Source organism: Drosophila willistoni (assembly GCF_018902025.1).
Source record: "Drosophila willistoni isolate 14030-0811.24 chromosome 2L unlocalized genomic scaffold, UCI_dwil_1.1 Seg196, whole genome shotgun sequence".
Lineage (NCBI taxonomy): Eukaryota > Metazoa > Arthropoda > Insecta > Diptera > Drosophilidae > Drosophila > Drosophila willistoni.
In genome coordinates, this window is record NW_025814048.1 from 5,236,069 (window position 1) to 5,263,370 (window position 27,302).

General features: G+C 36.8%; 11 protein-coding genes and 1 long non-coding RNA gene across 12 annotated transcripts; 4 read left to right on the plus strand and 8 right to left on the minus strand.

Moving 5' to 3' along the window:
- The first annotated feature begins 2,577 nt into the window (after positions 1–2,577).
- LOC6639990 lies at positions 2,578–3,684 on the plus strand. Its single transcript, XM_002063307.3, has 2 exons — positions 2,578–2,976; positions 3,036–3,684. The coding sequence occupies exons 1-2, from the start codon at positions 2,718–2,720 to the stop codon at positions 3,518–3,520; spliced, it is 744 nt and encodes a 247-aa protein (XP_002063343.1). The 5' UTR covers positions 2,578–2,717; the 3' UTR covers positions 3,521–3,684.
- Positions 3,685–3,697: 13 nt separating this feature from the next.
- LOC6639989 lies at positions 3,698–4,252 on the minus strand. Its single transcript, XM_002063306.4, has 2 exons — positions 4,039–4,252; positions 3,698–3,981 (listed from the first exon to the last, which is right to left on the minus strand). Exons 1-2 carry the CDS (start codon positions 4,215–4,217, stop codon positions 3,702–3,704), a joined length of 459 nt encoding a protein of 152 aa, XP_002063342.1. The 5' UTR covers positions 4,218–4,252; the 3' UTR covers positions 3,698–3,701.
- A 93-nt stretch (positions 4,253–4,345) lies between these two features.
- Positions 4,346–4,699, minus strand: LOC111518366. Its single transcript, XM_023174860.2, has one exon. The coding sequence runs from the start codon at positions 4,627–4,629 to the stop codon at positions 4,444–4,446; it is 186 nt and encodes a 61-aa protein (XP_023030628.1). The 5' UTR covers positions 4,630–4,699; the 3' UTR covers positions 4,346–4,443.
- A 76-nt stretch (positions 4,700–4,775) lies between these two features.
- On the minus strand, positions 4,776–5,327 carry LOC6639927. Its single transcript, XM_002063305.4, has 2 exons — positions 5,046–5,327; positions 4,776–4,985 (listed from the first exon to the last, which is right to left on the minus strand). Exons 1-2 carry the CDS (start codon positions 5,297–5,299, stop codon positions 4,844–4,846), a joined length of 396 nt encoding a protein of 131 aa, XP_002063341.2. The 5' UTR covers positions 5,300–5,327; the 3' UTR covers positions 4,776–4,843.
- A 132-nt stretch (positions 5,328–5,459) lies between these two features.
- LOC6639926 lies at positions 5,460–6,127 on the minus strand. The gene is made up of 2 exons (XM_002063304.4): positions 5,740–6,127; positions 5,460–5,676 (listed from the first exon to the last, which is right to left on the minus strand). Exons 1-2 carry the CDS (start codon positions 6,096–6,098, stop codon positions 5,550–5,552), a joined length of 486 nt encoding a protein of 161 aa, XP_002063340.1. The 5' UTR covers positions 6,099–6,127; the 3' UTR covers positions 5,460–5,549.
- Positions 6,128–7,573: 1,446 nt separating this feature from the next.
- LOC124460024 lies at positions 7,574–8,284 on the plus strand. The gene is made up of 2 exons (XR_006953983.1): positions 7,574–7,829; positions 7,893–8,284. It is a non-coding gene; the product is annotated as an uncharacterized LOC124460024 (long non-coding RNA).
- Positions 8,285–8,569: 285 nt separating this feature from the next.
- Positions 8,570–10,647, minus strand: LOC6639925 (probable cytochrome P450 6d2). The gene is made up of 4 exons (XM_002063303.4): positions 9,926–10,647; positions 9,422–9,867; positions 9,123–9,371; positions 8,570–9,056 (listed from the first exon to the last, which is right to left on the minus strand). The coding sequence occupies exons 1-4, from the start codon at positions 10,609–10,611 to the stop codon at positions 8,893–8,895; spliced, it is 1,545 nt and encodes a 514-aa protein (XP_002063339.1). The 5' UTR covers positions 10,612–10,647; the 3' UTR covers positions 8,570–8,892.
- Positions 10,648–11,461: 814 nt separating this feature from the next.
- Positions 11,462–12,057, minus strand: LOC6639924. The gene is made up of 2 exons (XM_002063302.3): positions 11,858–12,057; positions 11,462–11,798 (listed from the first exon to the last, which is right to left on the minus strand). The coding sequence occupies exons 1-2, from the start codon at positions 12,055–12,057 to the stop codon at positions 11,549–11,551; spliced, it is 450 nt and encodes a 149-aa protein (XP_002063338.1). The 3' UTR covers positions 11,462–11,548.
- Positions 12,058–12,222: 165 nt separating this feature from the next.
- Positions 12,223–12,735, minus strand: LOC6639923. Its single transcript, XM_015178771.3, has 2 exons — positions 12,515–12,735; positions 12,223–12,414 (listed from the first exon to the last, which is right to left on the minus strand). Exons 1-2 carry the CDS (start codon positions 12,733–12,735, stop codon positions 12,294–12,296), a joined length of 342 nt encoding a protein of 113 aa, XP_015034257.1. The 3' UTR covers positions 12,223–12,293.
- Positions 12,736–12,889: 154 nt separating this feature from the next.
- Positions 12,890–13,762, minus strand: LOC26530107. Its single transcript, XM_015178938.3, has 2 exons — positions 13,250–13,762; positions 12,890–13,181 (listed from the first exon to the last, which is right to left on the minus strand). Exons 1-2 carry the CDS (start codon positions 13,624–13,626, stop codon positions 13,070–13,072), a joined length of 489 nt encoding a protein of 162 aa, XP_015034424.2. The 5' UTR covers positions 13,627–13,762; the 3' UTR covers positions 12,890–13,069.
- A 2,013-nt stretch (positions 13,763–15,775) lies between these two features.
- On the plus strand, positions 15,776–18,843 carry LOC26528973 (ribosome-binding protein 1). Its single transcript, XM_023174880.2, has one exon. The coding sequence runs from the start codon at positions 15,782–15,784 to the stop codon at positions 18,773–18,775; it is 2,994 nt and encodes a 997-aa protein (XP_023030648.2). The 5' UTR covers positions 15,776–15,781; the 3' UTR covers positions 18,776–18,843.
- Positions 18,844–19,647: 804 nt separating this feature from the next.
- Positions 19,648–20,500, plus strand: LOC26529753 (C-type lectin 37Db). The gene is made up of 2 exons (XM_015178923.3): positions 19,648–19,769; positions 19,837–20,500. Exons 1-2 carry the CDS (start codon positions 19,692–19,694, stop codon positions 20,455–20,457), a joined length of 699 nt encoding a protein of 232 aa, XP_015034409.3. The 5' UTR covers positions 19,648–19,691; the 3' UTR covers positions 20,458–20,500.
- Positions 20,501–27,302: the final 6,802 nt, after the last annotated feature.

The window sequence follows — 27,302 nt, forward strand, 5'->3', positions numbered from 1 at the left end:
TGCTTTCTATGTGTGTGTTACCGATAAATGCAAATCACTTTGACTATAAAGCATCGCACCTACATCTAGGATACATTATGTCAATGTGTATGTGTTCATGTGTGTGTGTAACCTAGGGCACTGAAAAATTCCCTTAGCCTTTGTCTCGACTCTAATGACATCTTCAAGTGTCAGGAAAAGCTAGGGAACGAAAATTGCAGACGCATTGGCCAAATGACAGAAACACGACTTGGCTTTTTTACTTGCGTAGGCTGCCTAGAGGGAGAGAGGGAGGAATGAATACCGCCAATAGATTGTGAAGATGTATGTCTACCATATGCAGTAAAAAATCAATTTCAACAAAATGTTGAGCAAATACAAAGAGGCACGTGAATGAAGTCGCACGGCATGGCGTTGCTTAAAATGGGAAGGCAACTCAAATGATTGACAATAAAAGGAGGCACAAATATGAAGCGTAAAAAGCCGAGTGACGAAAGGGAATAAAGTGTTATGAATACAAACACCAAAAACCCGTACAATGTATGTATGGGTAGGTAAGTAAGTGTTGGTATACAGGGTGCCAATCAAAAGAAACAATTGATTTGTGCACAACGTGACGTATGATTAATATGTGAAAATATGTAAAACGTTTTTTTTTGTCTGTGGTTTAATGTAATAACAAAATGGTTACCACAGCGAACAAAGATTACAAATCTGTCAAATAAATGAAATAACTCTTCACTTTAATGAAATGTAGTTAAAACCAAATCATATGTAAGGAATTTATTGCCATCAAGGATTTTCAAAAAATAAAATGCTGAATGCATTTGTAACATAACATCAACAAAATCACCTAAAACCATGAGATTAATATCCCTTTTCTTGCAACACTCGTTTTATTTTTTTGTTTTGGTGAAAAAAATATTTTATTTACAGTAACACTTGGCTAGGGGGATTTTCCTTTGCAGTTTCTTTTCTTACTTGTCCTATTGACTGGCTCCCTGTTTTGGGAAGCGAATAATTAAACTAAAATAATAACGGTTCTTCGCAAAAGAAGCAATATATAAAATAAACAAAACAATTACCAAATTATTTCAGTTAGTAATCTCAAGAAACTTAACCTAAAATAGGAGCCATAATCTTCGGAAGAGCCGTAATGTCGTCATTGTCAAGCAGAAATTAGCCATTTAGGCCAGCAACCGAGCAACTATATCGAGTTTACACTGTATGTACAGATAATTAACAAAACCATTTATGAATATTTTATCTTTACTAAGGCCATAACAATGTTAACTACTATTACCATTAATTAATTATTATTTACCATTTTTGAAATTTATTAAATATTTTATCGTTATTAGGAGCCATCATAATGTTAATAACAAAGAGTTTAATATGACTTCTTTTCTAAAATAAATTTAATATATAAACTAAACTATTATCGTCTTTGAATTAATTAAACTTTTGACTTAACTTTTCTCTTAACCTGATTGGACCTCGAACCTAGATCATCGTTGTTCAGTTGACAAATGACTGGTCCACTCAGACATCTTATTTAGATTAGCCTAAATATTGCATTTCATTATAAATCTTTAATGTGGAAATCGCTTCTGAATTTGTGGATCGGTGGAAACCTACTCAAACTAATGTTCTTCTCGAGTTCTTAGAAGGGTGAACACATTTTAGGAGCAGCCAGGTAGCAGGACGGAAACCATCATTTCACGACATGAAAAATATGGGTGATAGGTCCAGATAGATATCCTCTCTTAACTATTCCATAGACCGGCTGACCGGATTTGTCTTAGCTTGCTCTTGAATTATTCGTGGAGGTCTAGGAAAAGTTTAAAAGGTGAAAAAAATTCGAATAATTTTCGGGACAATCCTCAAAACAGCTAATTTCTTTTCCCTATACAAACGTTTTCTAACAGTCAATTTAAATAAAGTCTACAGAGCTGAAATTTTGCATGTAGGCTTGTATATACTGCAGGCGTTGTATATCTCGGATTCAGCCGGATCGGATCACTATATCATATAGCTCCCATACAAATGACAAAGTCACGAACAGTGACTTTTCTCAATAACTTTGTTATTTGAGCTATCTGAGCTATTGTCATGAAATTTAATATTAGTGAGTTAATTACACATATAAACGACTATTCCCAATTTGATCAAGATCGGGTGACTATATCATATAGCTCCCATAGGAACGATCTTTCGAAAACAGTGACTTTTTTCAATAACTTCGTTAGTTTTGACGCGATTGCTTTCAAATTAAATATTTGTTAGTTTAATATATCTGTTAATGACTGTGCCGAATTTGATAAATATCGGGTTGTTATATCATATAGCTCACATAGAAACGATCGGTGGAAAAGTGACTTTGATCAATATCTTCGTTATTTCCTATGCTAAGATTGTAGGCCGTTCTTTCGGAAACATTAGCCTTTTTAGCTTAAACGTTTTTCCACTTTGATGGCTATAGGTAAGGAAAGAGCTACCAAAAATGTTGCAAGGGTATATCAACTTTGACGCGATCGAAGTTAGCCCCAGCCCTCAGATAATTTGGAAATTCGATTGAGAAATCTATTTCACAATATACTTTTTCAAAATATATCAAAAAACTAGAGACGCTGATTTGTTTGGCATTTCCTTTTAATAAAACAACACTTGAAGAACACAGAAAACATAAAACAAAAAACTTTAAAACAAACAAAAGTTCCAGTAATAGAGGGGAAAACATGTCGGAAGTGCCGTGCGATGTGCAATTCGTGCGTTGCTTGAAGTGTCTCAAGGTGATTAAGTGCTCACGCTATGATACCGATGGATTGGTGCAGCATGTCGCTCAGGATCATCCGGAAATTATAGAACAAGCGAACGAGAAGATCAAAAAACTATATAAATTAGCTGCCGCCCATGGCATTAGTCAGGAGAGGCTATCGCAGATTAGCAAAAAGACAGGCATGTCCGAGGAGCGATTGGCCGATGAGGCAGAAAAGTGTGAGTCCAAATGATTTGTCTGAAGTAGAGCATTTCCATTGTCATGTGTCCTTTTTCAGATATGGCCAAGAAGAAGAAAAGTGGAAGCAACTTGTCGATTGCAGCTTCTGGTCAGAATGTTGCCGAGGGATTGTCCTTTAGGCCTAATCGTGCCAAGTCCTGCGATTCGAGAGACTTGAGTCGTCGTCAATATTATCGCGCTTCCATTGAACGTTGGACGGCCACAGATGGGGCCATCTATTGTCCTGCTTGCGGCTGCTGTCGTCGTCCAGTGATCCAGACGAAAACAGAATTTTACAAGAGCACAGGATGCTGTGCTGCCTGTTTGATTAGTTGTTGGCCCTTTTGCTTTTTACCTTGCCTCATTTCACCTGAGAACCGTGAATATCTACATTGCCCCAATTGCAAAACCTTTCTGGGCCTCTATGATCGTGAGAATAATTGCATTAAACCGAATCGTGATTTTGTGGTTTGTACATTGCCTTCTAAAACCTGTTCCTGTCCCAGTTGCAGTACTCGGTCCAGTTCAAAGAATTGTCAATAATTTTTTAACAATTTTACCAACCATGAATGGAAAACTATTTTTCATTTTCATTTAAATTGTTTGTATGAGTAACATAAATACATATATGGGCATGGAAAAGCTTTTTGGTGTGTGTCAAAGCTTTGACCTTAGTCGGGACTGAAACCATTTTGGTGACCTCGTAATCCTCTTCTTTACATTATTATTTTGTTTGCACTGTGACCACAACTGTTTGGCTAGCTTTGGCTGCCTTCTCTTCACGTTCCTTCTGGCGTTTGGCCAAAACCTTTTCCCTCGATTTCTGAGCCCTTTCGGCACAATCTTTGGGCCTGGTCTTCAGTGTCATATCATCGACGGCTGCTTGCCGTCGAGCAGCCCTGGAGAGCCAACGTTCCGAGCAATTGATGGGCACATATCTGCCTATATAGCAACCGCAGTGATTGCAATAATGATTGACATCCGAGCGAGTGGGGCAGGTTTTGCTTTAAAATTGAAGACTTAATAATCGTTTGATCCGAGAATAAGTGAATACTACTAACCACAGTTTGGTAAAGTGTAGAAAACGTTGCCAATAGGTCACGGCATCCAATTGTATGCGACTCCAGTCACCATATTGACAGGCTGGACAATTTACCCAAGTGGATTCGGTTTTTAAATAGCCCACTTGGGGTTTCTGTGTAATACTTATGGCCACAATTTGTTGATCGTCAATGGCCATGCTTGTGCTCGCTTGGAGGTATAACAACTAACTGATTGAATGTGCATGGAATGCCATGAGATCAGAGAGCAAAACGAGGGCAGCAAAACTACCCCCAACCCGAATCGAGTGAGAAAACGAGGCGTTGGTCGAATTTGTTCTCTTTAATTTAGAAATGTATACAAAAAAGAATTATAGGTATATATATGTACATATATCTAGGCAGATTCGTACAGCATTTATCTGCTCACAATTGTGGACGTCTATAGATGCCTAAATATTCGCCACACGAGCCGCAATGATGACGTTTCGTACAGCATTTTAACCAGGAACGTTTCAATATGGTTTTGGCCTTAACCTTACAATAAGGACAAGTGATCTCGTTGACTGTAGGACCCACAGCAAAGTAAACAGGTAGCAAATCTTCAGACATTTTAACAGGCCAAAAGATGTCTTATCGCTGGGAGTATCCAAAGTAGACTAAAGGCAAAACATAGCCAAATAAACATCAGGGGGAACAACCAAAAAAATAAGAGAGAAACTGACAGAGAGAGAGAGAGAGAGAGAGACCAAAAGAGATTCTATCCAATAGGACAAGTGAGTATTTATTTTCCTTCTCACAAATATATGTATATTTTATTTTCTTTTTATGCCTTTGATTTTATTTTCAGTGGCTGGCGTCGTTTAAGGGCTCTTCCGAAGTAACAACCACAATTGCCACAATAATGACTACGATCCGTTTGCTTGCAGGGCATATAGTAATTGAAACAGCAGCAGCAACAAAAGGTCCTGCAAGAAACAAATTAAGGATCATCTTACACTAAACGACAGGTATGTCTTTTCTCTTACACAAACAGACAGCCCACCAGACGATTCACCTCGGTGGCCCACCATTTAAGATCATTCTGTACGACACTCTGATCCTTAATGCCACAGGCTGGACACTTGATAATGACCGATTCTTTGGGTAAATTGCGAAATGTTCCCGCCAAGGGAGTGGCAAAATTCTCATAGATTTTACGTTCCTTCTGATCGGCCAGATCTTTGGCCAACTGCTCGGCCGTCCGTTCGTTTGTCGTTGTTTCAGTCGTCGTCGTTGTCATGTTTATTGAAAGAACTCAACTGAACAACCAACAAATTCAGAAACAGACACAGTCAATTGGGGGCAACCTGTTGGCCAGCCAAAGAGAGAGAGAGACAAACTGAGAGAATGCGAATTGGGCGAGAGAATGTTTTGAGAGCTGGAAATGATTTACCGCTCTTCATTTAATTGAATTAGCTGCGTAATAGAATTAACAAATGTTTTCTTTAATTTCCATTCCATTTTTAATTGATTGAACAAAAATATAAATTTCATTTGGCCTTGCGCTGAATGCCTACTTTGCCGCCGCAGTGATTGCAATAGACGCCTTTGGTGGTCCATTCCCGATTGCAGCCACACCAGGTGCAAATGCAGCATAGCCAGAAGATGGGAAAAATGCTATTAAAGAAGATAAACCAGAAGTAAATCTCGTTCAGTCGATTAGATCAAAGTATATCCCACCAGGACAATAGGCTCAGGCAACAGTTGATATCCTTGCAGTTGGCTGCTCTCATCACTCCAGCCTCACTTCTCTCCCGGCACAGGGGGCACTGTAATTTATAGGTCGAGGGACCCACAGCATAATATCTGAGACGCGGATGTGCTGGTTCGGATTTCGTTCCTCCCTCCAATTGGTTTAGCAGTGTCACTTTCTCGCATTCGCCACCACCATTGCTGGCCAGAACTTGTTCATCAATGTAGGGCACGAGATTGGCATGATGACCCTCCACTACCACATTGGCTATAATGTTCCGTGATCTCTCCTCGGCAGTCTTGGCGGGCAGCAATCGGATCTGCAGTGTTGGCGTTTGCTGTTCCATTGTAACTGGCTGGGCGGCAACTGTTGGTCATTTATCTAGCTGACCTCCCCCCCAAAAAAAAAACAGAGAATCAGAATCGGGAGATCGCGAGAACAATTGAGCGAGAGAAAACGAGAAATCAAGAGAGTTTTCTCTCTTATTGTTAGTGTGTAGAGTGATGGAGCCCAACTGTTTGTTGGCGCATACCTATGATGTCATCATCTAACCAAGCAAAACGAGAGCAAATGAAATATTTCATTAATTGTTTGTTATACCCTAACGAAAGTTAGCAGCATAGGCGACAATGTCAGGTAATTCGATCAACAGGGCGAATTGAAAAGATCTGTAATAAACTGATAAATAACGAAGTAGAAGAACCAAAAATGTAAAATTTTTTTCAATAGTTACAATAAAATCTTAGAATATAATCATCTGATTGACTTATTTATACATATTTATATCAAAAATTAAAATATTATTAGTTGCTGCCATTTCGCTTTGATTTTTGATGTTACTTACCGCTGTTTCCTCGAGTTATATGAGATATAGTCACCTGAACTTTATGAAATTTTAAACAGTCATTAATGGATGACTGGCAATAGCTTAGAATATATCAAAGTTATTAAGAGAAATCTTATGTAGTGACTTTGGGGCTCCTATAAGAGCCGTTCGATATAGTTGTCCGATTCGGCTGAATCCGAGATATATGTACGTTTAAAGCAGCTTACATGCAAATTTCAGCTATTTAGCTGAATGTCCAGGAAAAGTTTGCTCTGATCCAAACGGACGGACGGCGGACAAACAAACCTGCCTAGATAGACTAGAATGTTATTGATTTGCCTTTCTTAAATAAATACAGAAACATATTCGATGATCAATATTATTGATTGTGTATTCTTTCCATTGCTAATCAGCAAGAGAGCGAAGTTCACGTTCCAAGCAAGAGACTGAGAGTGTAGAAAGCGTTTCCAATCTGATAGAAAGAATGCAATGTTTAATTGGTTATCTTAACACCAAGAAAGATAATGTAGGTATTAATATTATTATTATTATTATTAAAGTATAGGATATAGTTATAAACTATCAACCTAACTATATTTTACAAGCACTGGTAACTAAGGCCTTCGGCTTAGACGAAAACTACATCCATACACTAGCCTGGGATTCGAACCCGGATCCTCGTTGTTCAGTTGACTAAATGACTGGGCCACTTAGACAACTCTTCTACCGAGGACTGCTGGTATTAATATATTTCTTATCTCTCATGATAAATTACTTGACTCTAAAGCGAGCAACATTATCACGAAAAAAACAAACGAAACCTTTTTAGGGGAATCCTATTATTTAGGGGTTTCTAATCGCATGAATCGAATGTCGAGTTAACATACATATGTACATACCTTATCACTAAGCAATTGCCGCATACATATGAACATAAGTAGGTGCATATATAAGCATTATAGAAAATTTTTGCCACAGTTTAAGCGAAACTTCCAGCCGGCTAATTTGTGTGGCGCAAAATGTGGTTTTATTTATTTTGGCTCTTATTGATGTTTGTAATATCTGTTGTAATGTACATTGCTGGACGGTTTCAAACTGAAGTGATTGGAGAAAAAATAGTAACAAGTCAATTTACCACTCCTAAAGGGGCATCTATACGCATTAGAGGGCCAGCAACTACCAAATTCGCTTGGATTGAGGCCAGTGGACCTCCCGAGAATCGTGAAGTTAACCTTGTTGGATTAAATACGGGTAACGCTCATTTTTCACCTGCCAACGAAATATCCAATAAACTGAAGTGACATTCTTTTTTAGCAACGGGAGATTTTCAAATGATTCAAAGTGCTCTCAAACCTCCCGTATCAGTTCCCACTGATCAACAAATACAGTCCATCAAATTACAAAGAGATTGTAAATTAGTACATTGATCATGTTTCTGGGTGTCAAGATAAACGATTACACTCATTCTATCAGATTGGAAAAAAACACACTCAGTCTCTTGATTGGAACATGAACTTCGCTCTCTTGTTGATTAGTATTGGAAAGAAAATTTTAAAAACACAAAAAGCTGAAAAAAATGTTATCTAAAGCGAACCGTAGAAAGTTGAAAAAACGTTAAACGAATCCATTTTCCATATGTGAAATGAATAAGTAAATTCTGATTGATAAACATTGAGATACAAATAAATGAAAATGTGTACATTCCATTTGATAAGTGGGAGTCCTTATTTTCGCTGGGTGATCGTTTTAAAGAAATCCTAAGCTTATTGTTTTAAAATTAATTAAATTTTAAATCGATTTTGTTTTATTATATTCAATCCAACAAGAATAGCAATCCAATAGCTCCCATTGGGAGAGACAACGATAGACTGATTTATCGGCTGATCCCTCTGTAAGGGGTTAAAAATGAAGAAAAAAGGGTTCAAATCCTTTGCCTTTATAATCCTTTGGTATGTTATGGATTGGTGATTAGGAAAAAAATAGATTTAATGTTGAAATTAGAACTTATGACCTCTTCGGTCTGCTATATTTATAAAAATACATAAACACAATAACTGCTTTTATTGACTATCATGTGTTGAATATATATCAAAACATAGAAATTGTTGCAAGTTCTTCGAAAGGGTATAGAAAATTCAATGTGTCTCTATGTTTAGCAATAGACTCTCATTACTCAGAGTAATATTTTTTTAACAAATGGATTCTGTGACGACTGAGAATAAATAGCAATCTGTCAGAGAAAATGAAAATCTTTTGTGTGTCTCATGGAATTTCATTATAGTGAATATATTCGATTTTTTTCACATTCTTTCAATCATGTGCGCTTGTTGAGACGTAGTTTCAGACCGCCTATGGGCACCAATACCGGAGTAGGATCGAAACCAAATTCAACTTCCATGCGCGGTGTTGGAACAACGTCGAAATTGGCCAAAATTTTGGCTACAGCAACCTTTGAGTTGACTTTGCCCATGCGTAAAGCTGAAAAAAAGAGAGAAGAGGTGATTCTATTTCTTAGAAAGAAGTCAGTTGTCATATTTTACCCACCAATGCAATGACGTGGTCCTTCACCGAAGGGCATATAAGCAGCCTGATCATAATTCATATTATCCACATCGAAACGATGGGGATCGTAGTCCACGGGATTGGGAAAGTATGCCGGATCTCGATGAATGCCAAATAATGGTATCAATATGGGTGTTCTTTTACGTATAACATATTTAGTTTTGGGCACCTCGTAATCCTCTGTGCATTGACGATTGAGGAACGGCAGTCCAGGATATTTTCGCACAGTCTCTAGAGAAGTTTAAATTAGCCTTTAGTTTTGTCATGATGATTGAACTAACCCATTATACACTGATCGAGGAACTTAAGATCCTGGATTGCATCATAGGTCAATTTATCACCACGTTTAAGATTATGCTTCTGAAGCACAGAATCCAATTCATCACGGACTTCTTTCAGTAGATCAGGATACATGGCTAACTCGTAGAGGGTGAAGGCAGATGTTGCTGCTGTAGTCTCCGATCCAGCTATATAGAAGAGAAAAGCCTGTGCCGCAATTTTATCTATTGACATATCCTTTAATTCCTCTCGCGTGGTTTCTATATCCCAAACTTGGTCATCGTCATCGCCAATTTTGCTCGTGTTACGCAATCGTATAAGCAATTGGAGCAAATCTTTGCGTATTACATTATGTTTCTCACGGAACTCAATGGTTTCTTTCATAATATTGCGCAAGCTAACAAATACTTCATTCTCGATGCCCAATAAATTCATTAATTTGGCTACACTGAAAGCAATCAGAAACTTTTAGTTAGAAGCTAAAATGTGTCTTAAAGTTTACTTACGGTGGACACATTATTGTTGCCATATTGTGTAATTTCATCCAAATAGTTTCGGATTTCAAAACAGTTTTGCTAACTTTACGAAATTCATTATCTGGATCGGTGAAACTATCCAATTCTAGGCCAAAAATCACCGATCCAATTATATCCACAGCATACGTGGTTAGTTTATCCTTTATTTCAATATCGTTTCCTGGCGTTTCATCAATCACTTTGAGCAAATGTTGAACCAATTTATCACCCACATCATTTACGGTCTCAAACATGGCCTTAATCTTTCCGGATGTAAAGGAGGGAGCCAATTTTTGGCGCAAATTACGCCAAGAAGCTCCGGGCAAATTGAACAGATTGGCGGACAAAGGATCACGCTCCTCGTCCACATAGAGACCACGATCATGGAGACTATTAAAGTCACTGGTCATAATCTGTCGAGCCAATTGAGCATCTCGCACTAAAAGTGTTTGCTTATTTATCATATAGATGCCGACAATATCACCGGAATAACGTTGATAGATATCACTCAGAACGAGACCAAAACTACGTTCCTGTTTTATCACTGGATTGAGTATACCAAAAGGAAACTTTGCCGGCTCTTCATCAATGCCCTCCCTATACCAAAAGGTGTAATGCCGTTTGACATATTGATAGATTAAACCCGCCAAGATAGTTGTAAATAAAATTAACCACATTTTGCACTACTTTTTCCGTCGATCTCACCGTAACGAAATTTGCGCATTTACTGAAAAATAAATGTATGGAGGTTCTCTGTATATATATTAAGAGGTTGGTTACGTTTACGCTGATAAGCTTAACTAACTGCTAAGATAATGCATTCAGAAAAAAACAACTGTCTTTGAGTGTGCGGAGAGACAAGCCGGTTTCAAATAATAACAAATATGCAAATCTTAAGAGAACTTTTTGAATTCTCTTAAATTTTGGGTTGGGTCTTGCTCGAAAGAAATGCCGCGAATAAAAACCGATTTCTCTTTAATTATTATCCATTTTAATAAAGCATATTTTATATTAATTTATATTAGTGAATAAAGACTCAGATAAGGATCGATACATAAATGCATACATATCTTCAAACGGTACAGGACTTTTGCAGTAGGATGTTATTTTATGTCAATGGAGATAAGTATGAGGAATTTTTCGTAATAATATTATTCGTTATTAGTTAAGTCAGACAAGATCTTCTCAAACCATAAATATTATCTTTCACTTTGGGAGATTTTAATTTTCGATTCAGAAATGAAGAATGAATCGGCTATTGGGATTTTATAGAGTATATTTTTGAAATTCCTAATCACTAATTAAGTGATTATCCCTTTTGGAACTTTAAAAGTTCAAAATTTTTAGGTTATTCTATCTTGAGGTGGTTTAATTTTACTCATGAATATATTTCATTATATAAATATCGTTTCAACAAATTTCATAAAAATTAAACTGAAAATAGGCAAAGAATTTTGTAATGAAAGCAACAAAAGGATAATTTGGGCCGCCAGGAGTGCCATAATGAAAGTGTGCTAATAAGAGTGAGTGGCACGACTTAGTGACTACACAATTATTTATTTTAATCAAGTTGATTTATTAGTTGTATTATTTATCATCTTAAATCAATTATTTTTATACATTTCTGGCAGTTCCCTCTGCCAATGCCAAACGTTCTTTTTGTTTGCCAATTTTCTTTTCATCCAATTGCTCTTTCTCCACTTTCCTGAAGCATTGCCAACGTCCGTGATCCTCCACATCGGCGCGTTGCATGCGGAAAAGTGCACGTTTATACCAACTTAGGATGATTTGTCGTCCCAAAAAACAGCCACAAGAGGAACAATAATGATTGACATCATGACGACCCGGCCAGCGGATGGGGGAGCTACAAGAGATAACAAGAGAATTGATGACATCAATGTGATAATGGAGAGGGCAACCCACCAGCAAAGTAAAACATTCAAAGAGCAGACAGTCTTCTGTAGAAATGTGACAGCTTCCAGTTCCACGCGGCTCACTTGCAATTGCTGACACGATGGGCATATCAATTCGATGGGATCCTTACCCAAATGACCCACCTGTGGCACAGATGAAATGCCGCCATAATCACAGGCACTGCCATCTAGACTTTCCGTGCTTGCCATTTCAACTAACTAAACACCCAAACAACTGACCGAATCGAGGCGAATACCCAAAGAGAGAGTGAGTCAGTGCGAGAGAGTCTGCTAAAGAATAGATATACATACGTATATGTATATATGTATATTTGATTCTTATATAGTATTCATGTTCCAAAAGTGATGAATAAATTCTTTAAACAGCTGCTAAGTGTGTAGCTTCTTTATTTATAGAAATACTTTGGCGAAATATCAATTCATATTCAAACGGGTCGCCAATGGAAGCCCAAATGGCCGCCACAACTGCTGCAGAAGACCCTTTTGCTTTTCAAGCGGCTCTGTAGGCAGGAGTAAACACAGGTCAAGGCAAAGATGGGAAAACAGCTGTTTGAGAAATACACAAAAGACAAGGATACAGAGAGAAAGATAAAGAGAGAGATAAGCTCCATTAGTCGCCTAGTGTACTATTGGTCTAGTGACCTACCAAGACAAAACCGAGAGCAAACAACTTAATTGACCCAAAGCCCCGGACATTTGTACAGTCTCAGTGCGAGCCTTCTGCTGACACAGAGGACAAAGGACACGATAGGTGCTAGGACCCACACTATAGAAACGCACACCACTCTTGTCCTTGTTTAACGATAATTCCTCCAAAGTAGCCGTAGAGGCAGCCGAATGGTTATCCAATTCTATATCAGTCAACATTTTTAATTCAACTGAGGCGCTAACAGTTTTTTGCCAAAAGACCAAAGCCAAAAATTAACCTAAGAGAATTCCAACGAAGAGAAAACCTAATCATAAAGAGAAACAGAGAGACAGCAAAAGAGTCTGCCAAAAAAAAAAACAAATTATAAACAAATTTCAATTTGTTTTGGAATGTCTAGTGCTCATCATCAACATCTTGATCATCATCACAAGGTCAAAATCAATAACAAAAGTGCTTATGGTAATATACTTAAAATCTAGAAAAAATAATTAAAAAACAAAACAAAAATTTCAAATTTTTAAATGAGATCTTTCCCCGCTAGGCATAATTCAGTTATTGACGCTTCCAGGCACCCAACGTATAGCCACATTTGCCACAAATGACCTTGCAATCATTATTCGAACGTCTCATACAGCAGGGATAGATGGGCAGAAGGGCAAAGCAGCTGGAAAAAGAATGATGGATTACTTGAGATGTGGCCCAGATGACTGCTCCAGAGTTAAGGCTACTTACCACATGGTCAATAGTCGCTCCAGACGCACTCCCTCTTCATGTAAACGTTCATGGCATTCCGGGCAATACATTTGCCTTAGGCAGCTTATATTTGTGGCCGTTGGCGCCACCGATGAGGCAACCTTCTCCGACAATTGTCCTGTCGACTTGGATTTCTTGCAAAAATAGAATTCCGTTGCGGGATCCACCTCATTATAGCCATAGGGATAGCCATGATGTTTCGGTGTCTGTAGTAGCATATTGAGGGCCTGATCTGAATTCTGTTTGGCCTGTGTACATTGATTATTCAAATTGATTTCCACCAAATCGCCATAGAGATTATCCTCGCCATCGAACTGAAACTTTGGCTGCTCCATGAACTTTAATTGCCGGCTCATGTTGCTCAACTGACTGGCTTCGTGTCTCAACTATTTGCTATATAAATTGGGTTATCTTACAATTTATGGAAGAAAATATTAGACATTAGACAAATACACAGCAAATATGTGTGTTTTTTTTTATTATGAAGAAACAAAACGAAAAACAATAACAACAAAAAAACATGAAACCAGTTGTTCATTTGTTTCAATATTTCCGTTTGTTTGTCTAACACTAATTTCATGGCTGAAATGTTAACGGTTGCACTTGAAATTGAAAGCTCAAGGGAAAGCTACCATCTATGTGAATCTGTACTTATCTAGTGGGTGGATTTAAAAGCTCCCACAAAGAGCTTTAACAGAATTAACCCATTGACTCAACAATTTAAAGTTCGAACGGCTTAAGATCAATAACCTGAGCAACAGAAAAGTTTTTGGGCAATAACCAAAAAAAAAATAAATAAAAACCAAAGTAAAGCTAGTTAAATGGCAAATGAAAAACATACAATTCGTACTATTGAAATTATAATCCTATATTCACATTTTATCCATTGGAGGATGTACAAATTTTATATTTTAGGAATGTCTGTTTTGAAAATTAAGATTTTGGTTTAGGAAATTCAGTTTAGTCAATTTTTAAGATTTCTGAAAATTGCCCGACCACATCAAAGATCAATTCTTTGGCGCAAAGACAACATAAAAAAGCAGGGACCATTATTTGTATAGGTTTTATTTTTCAAATTAAATACATACATACATGTGGGGATTGTATGGTAACGCTGTAAAGCCAGACATACTCCCGAAGCAGCTGATCGACGAGGTGGCAAGCAAAGCAGAGAAGACGAAGTGGCAAGGCAGAGTTGAAAACGAGGAGCCCAGAGAAAACGACGAACGACGCGTCGTGTGTGTAAACGACGAAACGAAGCTAGAACACTCCATTTAAATCAATACATAACTTGTCAAAACCCATTGTGCACATATTCTTCGTATAATAATTAACTTAATAAATAAATAATATATTTAATTCTAATTCTTGTGGGCACAAATCCCACATACATATGTCGAATAAGTGTTGATTCAGTGATTGATTAGTCGAAGCCTATTGGACAGGCTTATAGACAGGTGTGTCAGTTGTAGTCCTGGCATTCACCTTTGCAGCGGCTACAGAATGTCACTTGGAATGTTGAGTTTGCAGCATCTTTGCCTTAGCAACATGGTAAGAAACAAATGGTGCGAACTGTCCTCAGATTAGGTCCTATATAAGAAGAGACATTGGGCTAGAAAGCTCAAAACAATATAGCCCAGTGGAGCTAGCCACGCAGCTTCTCCAAATAAATAAGTGAACAAAACAATAAGTAAAAATGCTAGTAAAATAAAAGAATGTAATCAGTGAAAATCAAGAGTTAAAGTGTTAATAGGGATTAGTGAACGAAATAAAACTATTGTTTGTTTTTTTTTACAATTTTCGTAATATGTATGTATAACAAATAATATATTCAACAATATGGTCGAGCACGCTATTGAAATGCTGTGTTGCACAACTTCACGTCACACACACACTACGAAGCCTGAGCATGAACCGACGAGAGTACGAACGTTCGGGTTTTTGCCGAGCGTTTGCAATCAAAAAATCATGCGTTTGTCCCATCTACATATGGGTTGTATTGTTAGTGGTAGCACTTTTGAAGAAACTGAAAGTGAGAGAAAAAGCATTCGACATGAAAATTAAGATACAAATATTTTTCTTTAATGAAAAAGTTAACTCTAATATGAGATTGGTAACAATGTCTTACCACTTTTAAACTTTGAAAAGACATCTATTTGAATCTAAGCAACCGAATTGAGTAAAACATGAACTCGTATTAATATCTATATAGTGTAAGCTAAAATGCCATTAACTAAGCGCATAGTATATATATATTTATTATTATATATTATGGGGATCAATTAAAAGTAAGTAAATTAAAACTTCTTCGGTTCGGTTGTTTCTATAACAATTTAGATCATGCTATATTTGTCACGCCCTTTTTACGAGCCGGAACAAATTTAAAACTCTTATTGGTGTTGTATTTAATTTTAGATACGCTTACATGACATTTATTGTATATTGAGATCTAAATTAGTTAGGGAAATCAATTTCATTTAAAGATCTTTTCTTGAAGAAAACAGTCGGAAAATGTCTATAAATTTTAATGTACTCTTTTTATTATTTTCGCTGCTGTTTTGTCCACTAAGTGCATCTGGAATCGACGAGAATCATTTTTCTCACCTATTCAACGGTGTGCTGGCTAATCTTAGTAACGCAATTAATATCGGAGGTCAACATGGCAGTCCGGGATATCATGCAGGCCAAATTACTTTGGATAGATATCCTGTAGTTCATAATGTTGTGGCAAATAATCCTGCAGATACACATGCTTATCATGCTCAAATAGGTGTAGCAAGATATCCTATTGGTGTGGGACTATATCCTGCAGATCCAAATAATGTGGTAACGTATCGTGGACATGTAAATAATGGAGCAAGATATCCTACAGGTGAAGATGGTTTGGCAAGATATCCAACAGCCCAAAATAATGGAGCAAGACATCCTAGAACTCAAAATAATGGGGCGAGATACCCTACAGGTGAAGATGGTATAGCAAGATATCCAACAGCCCAAAATAATGGAGCAAGACATCCTAGAACTCAAAATAATGGGGCGAGATACCCTACAGGTGAAGATGGTATAGCAAGATATCCAACAGCCCAAAATAATGGAGCAAGACATCCTACAGCTCGAAATAATGGGGCGAGATATCCTGCAGATCCAAATAATGGGGAAAGATACCCTACAGGTGAAGATGGTATAGCAAGATATCCAACAGCCCAAAATAATGGAGCAAGACATCCTACAGCTCGAAATAATGGGGCGAGATATCCTGCAGATCCAAACAATGGGGAAAGATACCCTACAGGTGAAGATGGTTTGGCAAGGTATCCAACAGCCCAAAATAATGGAGCAAGACATCCTACAGCTCGAAATAATGGGAGGAGATATCCTGCAGATCCAAATAATGGGGAAAGATACCCTACAGGTGAAGATGGTTTGGCAAGATATCCTACAGCCCAAAATAATGGAGCAAGACATCCTACAGCTCGAAATAATGGGGCGAGATATCCTGCAGATCCAAATAATGGGGAAAGATACCCTACAGGTGAAGATGGTTTGGCAAGATATCCTACAGCCCAAAATAACGGAGCAAGACATCCTACATCTCGAAATAATGGGGCGAGATATCCTGCAGATCCAAATAATGGGGAAAGATACCCTACAGGTGAAGATGGTTTGGCAAGATATCCTACAGCCCAAAATAATGGAGCAAGACATCCTACAGCTCAAAAACATGAGGCGAGATACCCTACAGGTGAAGATGGTATAGCAAGATATCCAACAGCCCAAAATAATGGTGTAAGATATCATACGTCTCAAAATAATTGGGCAAGATATCCTGCTAGTTCACATGGTATGGCAAAAAATCCTTCAGCTCAAAATAATGGGGCACATGGTATGGAAAAAAAACCTTCAGCTCGGAGTCCTGCAGATCATAATAAGGCTAGAAATCCCCCAGTTTCACAAAGGATGTTCAACAACTTCCCAGAGGAAAATAGGATGACTTCGAAACCCCAACAACCAAGATGGACGACTACAAAACCCGCAGGAAAGAAAGGAAAGACAACTAAAACTGAAGGACAAAAATGGATGCCTAAAAAACCCCCAGCACGGAGTCCTGCAGATCATAATGGTGTGGCTAGTAATACCCTAATCATAGGGGGAGATACTATGACTTGGAAGCCCCAACAACCAGGATGGATGAATACAAAACCCCCAGGACAAAAAGGGAAGACAACTAAACCTGAAGGACCGAAATGGACGCCTAAAAAAACCACAGCACCAACACGGAGTACTGCAGATCCTAATCATGTGGCTAGTACTTCCCTAATCACAGGGGGAAATAGTATGACTTGGAAGCCCCAACAACCAGGATGGATGAATACAAAACCCCCAGGACAAAAAGGGAAGACAACTAAACCTGAAGGACCGAAATGGGCGCCTAAACAAACGACAGCACCAACACGGAGTACTGCAGATCCTAATCATGTGGCTAGTACTTCCCTAATCACAGGGGGAAATAGTATGACTTGGGAGCCCCAACAACCAGGATGGATGAATACAAAACCCCCAGGACAAAAAGGGAAGACAACTAAATCTGGAGGACCAAAATGGACGCCTAAAAAAACCCCAGAACCAACACGGAGTACTGCAGATCATAATGATGTGGCTAGTACTCCCCTAGTTCCAGATAGGATGTTTAACAACTTCACCGTGGGAAATAGTATGACTACGAAACCCCAACAACCAAGATGGACGACTACAAAACACCCAGGACAAAAAGGGAAGACAACTAAATCTGGAGGACCAAAATGGACGTCTAGAAAACCTCCAGGATCAATGGAAAAAATGACGACAAGGAAACCCACACGACCAATGACAAAAATGACGACAAGGAAACCCCCAGGACAAAACAATTTACCAGATCATTGTAGGGCTTACTGTTCACAAGCCATCTTGCCATTAACGGTACTTTTACAAAACGGGAAGAAGTCGCATTCATGCGATCTAAATAGATTGAATAAGCGCCGTAATGAACTGAAGGAATTGGAGAGTCGAATGCAAGACCGTATGAAGAGTGACCTACCCTTTGGTGAAAGTCTCCAGGAGTGTCGAATTCTAGCTGATTATTCGAAAAAAAAGATTCCTTCAAAGTTTCAGAAACTCGGTTCCAAGTACTATTATATAGAAAAGTCTAAGCAACTTAATTGGTTTGCCGCTCTTTATAACTGCCGACAAATGGGTGCACATCTGGCAAGTCCCCATAATTTCAAAGAGTTCAATCATCTGCGTGAAGTGGCAAACAAACGCAGATCTTATTGGTTAGATATCAATGACTTAGGCAAGGAGGGTGAATATGTATCGGAAACCACCGGAATGCCATCGGACTTCCTACTATTTCAACCTAATGAACCAAGGAATCTAAATGATAGCCAACATTGCATTCGTCTTGTGGACAGCGAGATGGACGATGAAGTTTGTTCATCAAAGTTTTATTTTATTTGTGAATTGTATTAATTTCTAATTGGAAGGCAAAAAACAATATTTCAAAAAACTTGCTCAATCATAAATAAATGTATATCTTCCATAGATTAATAGTTTTTTTTATTTTGAGATCCTATAAGGAGAATATGATTATCTGATAAGACGAAGGAATCCCTTTTATATTAGTTACTTCACCATTTTGGGCTTCGCTTTTGTTAGTAACGAAAAGAAGTCAAAGTAGACACAATCGATCCTTGGTTTGGCAGTTTGCGTCTTAAATGCTGAAACCCTAAAGGTAAGGTCTGCCTATAAACGGGCTGACTTTAGGCTGCTTAAATATATAATCGAGTTCTTAATTCCATTGGAAAACTCATTGAACCTGTCTAATTATACTCCAATTAAGGGGATAAAAAGTATTTTAAAATAGTTTTAACCATCACAAATGCATCTACTTTGACTCTTGACATTTTTAGATTGAAACCGAAGCCCTACAAGAGATTATTTCCGGATGTAAATACAATAGTTAATTGCGTGACATTAGAAACTTCATAGTCTCCCTTATTAGAATATGGCAACTTAAAATTTCCAATGGCTGTCGCAACTAATTCTTTTGGGTTCGACTTAAGTATATCCTTGAAAAACACGAGATCACAACATGCAAATTTAACCTCTATTATGATGGGGCCAAAAGTTGATGATGGCAATGACTCTAATGTCTTTCATACGGCAAGTCAAAGATAAGTTTCAATAAGGTATAAATACTCAAAACTTTTCTACATTTTTATATACCTATATATACCCATTGCACTATATAATTTAGACTTACATATACTGGAATTACGTAAATTTGATTGTATAAGCAAAACAAATCGCTTATATATACTAAATACCTAATCCACGATTTATTCCACAATTTTTTCTTTGAGAAAGCGGTTGTGTATTGAAGAAGATGCCGACGTACTTAAATTTTCTGGGACTGATACTAATGGTCTCTCAATTTTATTGGGGTGCATTAGGCCATAAAATGGTAAGGTTTCCCAAGTGTAATTATTATAAATAAATATTAATATTTGTATTTTAATTTGCAAACAAAGTCCTCATGTGATGGCCATTGTTTCGCTATGATTAGGCCGACCTTGACTCATATAAAGAATAATCAGCAAAGGTGGAAGGACTGCTTTTCTGCACATCAGGACATTCAAAATCGAAGCGAAAATCTAGCCAGGTATCTAGTTGAAAATGACGAAACCAACCCTAGGTTGGAAGCGATGAAGCTCAATAGAAGGTGTGGGGTACATACCGAAAGGCAAAAGGATGAGATACGTGAGAAATTTATTCAGCTTGGTTCCAAATATTACTTTGTAGAGAGGAATCATAGAGCTAATTGGTTCGGAGCGTTGCAATTTTGTCGCCAAATGGGCGCCCATCTGGCTAGTCCCCAAAACCTAAAGGAACTTGTTGCAATACGGAAATTGTTGGAGAAGTATCGAGATCACTGGTTAGATATTAATGACTTGGCGCAAACGGATCAATACGTATCGGATACTACCGGCAAACGAGCTACGTTTTTGCTTTGGAGTCCCAACGAACCGAACAAACGTCATAAGGATGAGCTTTGTGTCTCCTTGCGTATGAAGGAATATGATCAAAATATGGAGGTGTCAAATTGTAATCGTAGATATCAGCACTTTATTTGTGAAACTCAACTGAATTAGTCATAAAATAAAGAAGCTGTCGATTCGCGCTTTCCAGAAGGAATTGTTTTAGTCATACCTTCTTTACCGACAAGTGGTGAGCTGTTCGACTCTATATGGTATCATTACAGTGTGAAATGTTATATTTAAGGCACCAAAATGTTTGTAGCAGGTACTTAAGGATCAAGCCCGTCCAGAACATACCCATCTATGTACATCTTGGAGTCTATAAAAGATAGAGCCTCCAGTTGAAGTGTAGCCTGGTGCAATGTGCTGGCAAATCAAGTTTATTTCAAATGTACGCCCGCGAGATTTGAATAGAATTCTTTTTTTCGGAGCTAAAACGACCAAGTTTGCCATGTATGTAGTTAAAACTTTAAAACACGCCCATCTCCGCCACCTAAAAAAATTCGGAATTTGTCAACTATCGCAATCAAATTTGACATTTAACTATAACATACTAAATTTTATTAAAATTGGACTAGAAACATTCAAATTATACTTAGGACTAAATAAAACAACCATTTAATAAACATTAGACATGCAAGCAAATGGATATTGTGTGTTTATGTGTATTTATACAAATACAAATGTAAAATTAATACAGGCTATCCCGCTCACTCTTACAAGCACTCGGACACTTTGGGGGTAGAGCTGGGAAACTATCGATAGTACTCTCAGGGTATTGATTATATTATCGGCTGTCGTGTGGATTGGCGACAGTAATTCGAATAAGAAATATCAAAGAAGCTAACTTTCCCGTGCCGAAGTTTTTCTGTAACTAAGTTCATTAATGCACACACAAAACCTTCAAAATATCATTTCCATTTCTTGTTCTTCTTCTTCCCCATCCCCTTTTACATGTATGCTGTGTTTGGCACGCATATACATATGTACATACATAGTTTATGTTAGAGATGCGAATCCATCGATAGTCTCGCCCCCCGATGAATTTTGCAGCGATGGAAAAAAAAATCGATAGTATCGATGGTTTGGTTTTTTTCCATCGATGGATGGAACCTATATATTGGAATATATTTAATTAACTTTTTAAACAAAATAACATTAAACAAAAACTTCATCGTGATACACTTTTTGTGTAATAGAACAAACACTATTTAGATATATCAATTCGTTTTTTTTTATTTTTTAATAGTTGCTATTAAGGTAACTGATTAACTTAAAGGATTGATCAAGTTCGATACATCGCCATCGAAAAATTTACATCGATCTATCGCACTTTATAAATTTAATCGATACTATCTGAGCCATCGATGGCTCTAGCTTATGTAGCGTTGCTCGATGATTCAAGCCATGGTGAAATAAGTATAAGGTGGTCCCGTCGGCAGCAGCGCTGCTTACGACGAGGTCTTATTTCAAATGTCGTTCGACTTCGTGGTCAGTTATCAGTTGTCGGTTTACTTTTTTTTCATGCATAGGACCGTACGATTTGCCGACGGGACCACCTTGTACTTATTTCACCATCATTCGAGCAATGTCGTAGGTGAAAAACTGGCAGCGCTGCCGGCAGCTTTTAAACAGAGCCCATTTATATTGCATGTAACTTGTGTTCTATTTATCCGATCTGATTAAATATATAACAAAAACTATTATATTAGTAAATTTCATAGGGATACTCCAATTTCTTCACCTACTTTTCGTATATAACTATATGATATCGTGATCCGAACCTGACAATTTTTATACTTTATTGAGATAAAGGGTAATAAGTAGTTCAAATATTAAGTTTCATCCCAATAGCTTTTAAGGTGACTGAGTAAAACTCATATGCACCGACGGACGGACAGACGGACTTGGCTATATCGACTCAGCTTCGCATGCTGATCAAGAATATATATACATTATGTGGTCGGAGCGTTACAAACATCTGACCAATTTTATAATACCCTCTGCAAGGGTATAAAAGTGCGAAAAATGAAATATTTCAAATTTGTGCTCGGCTAAAACTGCTTGATGTCAATTTTCCGGAAAGAAATTATTTTAAAATTATGTTGAAAATAAAACTTGGTCGTCCTTGAAATAGCTTCACAGACAACCTATTCATACTTTTTGTGAAAGATTAACTGAGAGCCTGCTTAAACACAAGGTTTGTTTTAAAATTCAAACAAGTTTCAATTTATATTTTTAGAATTGTAAATAAACCTAAGTTACATGTGGAGGCATTTGGTGAATCTAAAAAGAAAGCGTAATATTTATACATCGACATGAGAACTATGAAATTAAAAGACAAAGATAACAAAGATTTATAAAATCAAAAGTGTGGAGTTTTTTTTTATCAAATCCAACAAAAACGAAGACGTGCAACTAAGAAGACTTTGAAGCCGTTTTTGAGAAGTGGGACATATCTTCCCAAATTATTGCAACAGTAACAGATAATGTTAGTTTATTGGTTGAAGCGTGCGAATTCCTAAAAAGGGCTTACCAAAGTCAAAGGATTTTGACAACAAAAGAACCATTTACTGTGGACGAATCAAGGTTATTAGCTGACTAGCGGCAAAGCAACAATCTATTCACGACAGACGAAGCAGTTTCATGTATGATAGTGGACCAACTCTACTTCTTTTGAGCAGCCAACTTTATATGCTTAGTATTGAACTGATTACCAAAATCAAAATCTCAACAACGAAATGGCTCCATTTCATGGACTAATGCAGCTGAAGTCAGAAAATTGCATATGGCAATGCGAAGAAAAGAAAGTATTTTGATGAGATTAATGCCAACTACAATGAGCACAGTCAAATTTTATTATTCAGACTTTTAGTCCGAAAGCAATTCATTAAACGTACACTAATGAGCGAAGTAACAATCCTTTGTGGTAATTCAGGTAATAATACCTGGAGCGCTAACCTACTCGCAGAAATCCAAGCAGAAGCAGAAAGACAAATCCTACTTTTCTGATTGCCATGAAAGTACGTAAATAAAATAAATAAGGAAAATGCGTTAAACGACGCTCTTGTCGTTTTCGAAAAGGCTGATGCCGCTTTTGAAAACTGGACTTTAAAACGAAAAGGGATTTTAAACTTAAATGGAAATTCATGAAATTCACCTATTTTATTAAGCGATTGTACCACCATAGAAAAGTGGTTTTAAAATTGTTGATTTCTAAGAAATAATTTATCAAAAAACTTTCTAACAACGGTCTAAAAAAATGTTTAATTCGGGTAATAATATATCAGGAAAACGCCGAAAAAATCCTGGAGCGCTAACTTACTCGCAGAAAACCAAGCAGAATCAGAAAGCCAAATCCTACTTTTCTGATTGCTATGAAAGTACGTAAATAAAATAAATAAGGAAAATGCGTTAAACGAAGCTCTTGTCGTTTTCGAAAAGGCTGATGCCGCTTTTGAAATGTTGACTTTAGAGCGAAGAAAGGGACTTAAAACTTAAATGGAAATTCATGAAATTCACCTATTTTATTAAGCGATTGTACCTCCATAGAAAAGTGGTTTTAAAATTGTTGATTTCTAAGAAATAATTTATCAAAAAACTTTCTAACAACGGTCTAAAAAAATGTTTAATTCGGGTAATAATATATCAGGAAAACGCCGAAAAAATCCTGGAGCGCTAACTTGCTCGCAGAAATCCAAGCAGAAGCAGAAAGACAAATCCTACTTTTCTGATTGCTATGAAAGTACGTAAATAAAATAAATAAGGAAAATGCGTTAAACGACGTTCGTGTCGTTTTCGGCAAGGCTGATGCCGCTTTTGAAATGTGGACTTTAAAACGAAAAGGGATTTAAAACATATATGGAAATTCATGAAATTCACCTATTTTATTAAGCGATTGTACAAGCATAGAAAAGTGGTATTAAAACTGTTGATTTCTAAGAAATAGTTTATCAAACGACGCTCTTGTCGTTTCCGAAAAGGCTGATGCCGCTTTTGAAATGTTGACTTTAGAGCGAAGAAAGGGATTTAAAACTTAAATGGAAATTCATGAAATTCACCTATTTTATTAAGCGATTGTACCACCATAGAAAAGTGATTTTAAAATTGTTGATTTCTAAGAAATAATTTATCAAAAAACTTTCTAACAACGGTCTAAAAAAATGTTTAATTCGGGTAATAATATATCAGGAAAACGCCGAAAAAATCCTGGAGCGCTAACTTACTCGCAGAAATCCAAGCAGAAGCAGAAAGCCAAATCCTACTTTTCTGATTGCTATGAAAGTACGTAAATAAAATAAATAAGGAAAATGCGTTAAACGTCGTTCGTGTCGTTTTCGGCAAGGCTGATGCCGCTTTTGAAATGTTGACTTTAGAGCGAAGAAAGGGATTTAAAACTTAAATGGAAATTCATGAAATTCACCTATTTTATTAAGCGATTGTACCACCATAGAAAAGTGGTTTTAAAATTGTTGATTTCTAAGAAATAATTTATCAAAAAACTTTCTAACAACGGTCTAAAAAAATGTTTAATTCGGGTAATAATATATCAGGAAAACGCCGAAAAAATCCTGGAGCGCTAACTTACTCGCAGAAATCCAAGCAGAAGCAGAAAGACAAATCCTACTTTTCTGATTGCTATGAAAGTACGTAAATAAAATAAGGAAAATGCGTTAAACCACGCTCTTGTCGTTTTCGAAAAGGCTGATGCCGCTTTTGAAAAGTGGACTTTAAAACGAAAAGGGATTTAAAACTTTAATGGAAATTCATGAAATTCACCTATTTTATTAAGCGATTGTACCACCATAGAAAAGTGGTTTTAAAATTGTTGATTTCTAAGAAATAATTTATCAAAAAACTTTCTAACAACGGTCTAAAAAAAAGTTTAATTCTGGTAATAATATATCAGGAAAACGCCGAAAAAATCCTGGAGCGCTAACTTGCTCGCAAAAATCCAAGCAGAAGCAGAAAGACAAATCCTACTTTTCTGATTGCTATGAAAGTACGTAAATAAAATAAATAAGGAAAATGCGTTAAACGACGTTCGTGTCGTTTTCGGCAAGGCTGATGCCGCTTTTGAAATGTGGACTTTAAAACGAAAAGGGATTTAAAACATATATGGAAATTCATGAAATTCACCTATTTTATTAAGCGATTGTACAAGCATAGAAAAGTGGTATTAAAACTGTTGATTTCTAAGAAATAGTTTATCAAACGACGCTCTTGTCGTTTCCGAAAAGGCTGATGCCGCTTTTGAAATGTTGACTTAGAGCGAAGAAAGGGATTTAAAACTTTAATGGAAATTCATGAGTAAGGAATAAGTAAATTGATCCTATCGCTTTGAATTTAAGAAATAAAATATCGGCATCCGCTTCATGCGCCTGTATTTATACTCATTCTGACAGTTGAGATGGAACTTGTTCGGTAATACCAGGTTTGAACATCGAGCAAAGGATGCCAACTTGAACATTTAGAGGTGCGAGTCCGACGTTCCTCTCTCAGGCGGTTCGATTGATTCTTATCGATATTTTACGAATGCAACACTGAAAAGTTTTCACTGGGTTATCGAAAATGTAAACAATGAATGGCAAAAAAAAAACAACATTTAAATACATTTTGCAACGGTCCAAATGTGTATGCCCCAATCTGGGCAAAGTTAGTTGAATAATTTTAATTTCACGTTTACCTGTTTCACGTTTGAAAACAAAAAATGTCTGGACAGACGAACAGGGATAGATCGACTCGGCTGGTTATCAGGAATATATATGGAAAAACATACTTCTGTCTGCTACATACATATGTATGTACATTTTGGCGACTTTAATATACCATGCACCCATCGGGTAAGGGTGCATGGTATAACAAACAGATAGACCCGGATAGTAAAATTTCGACACGTTAAAACCCTATGCTTTCCTACCATCAGGTATAATAATAATACTTTAATCAAATTGAGAGACAGCTAATTATATAATATACCGACGTTTTTGCACAATAATGTCAGCATGGAGCTTAATAAAATTGTAGCAGAGATACTTTAGAAGTTTTTTAAATTTTGGTACAAGGTATTACCATGTAGAGAGATATCATAAAGATAATTGGTTTGCCGCGTTACGTTCAATGCAATTAGAAAATTGTCACATATATAGATATATACCCATATACATATCTGGTAAGATTTTAATAATTCAATGCTTTAAAATGAATAACTAAAGTGCCGAAATGATATGGAAAAAGCGAGAGCGGAACTGGATACGTATTATTCGTATAGTCCTCGTGTCCGAATTCCAAATTGAATTAAATAATAAATACACTCTATAACACATATAATACTCTATATAACAAAATGAGGAGAATAATATTTAAATATTAAGCTTACATATGGACTTCATTTCATTTATGCTGTTTTCTGTTAGAGTAAAAAATTTAAATAGAGTGAAACATTTTTTTTTCCATTAAAAGATATTATCAAATTGGTTAGATGTTTGTAATGATGAAAAAGTGAAAGTGTTTTCGAATCCAATGAATTAGTTTTGTTTGCACAGTGTTGAAAAAGAAACTCTGATGTAAATAAAGTTTTTAAAGTGCATGACATCAAGAAGATTTTATCATTATGAAATTTCAACTGCAAACTAAATATGTATGTACAGGCGCTTATTCATCAACATTGATTGCCGATGGGTAGGCGTTCATGACTCATTTGTAATCTAGAAAACTGTTTTAGATGTACCTAGTAAATCAAGTGTTATAAACAATACCCCTTATATGCGTATATACTTCTATATATATATGTATATATACATATCTTTATCCATACAACCACCATTCAGTCAGGGCCGAAAATCCCCCGTCAGTCGACAACAATAACAAAAAATAATAGGAGTATGTGAGATAAGATAAGAAATTCCATAACAGAAACAGAACAGAAACAGAAATTGTCGTAAGTGCTAGTCGAATAC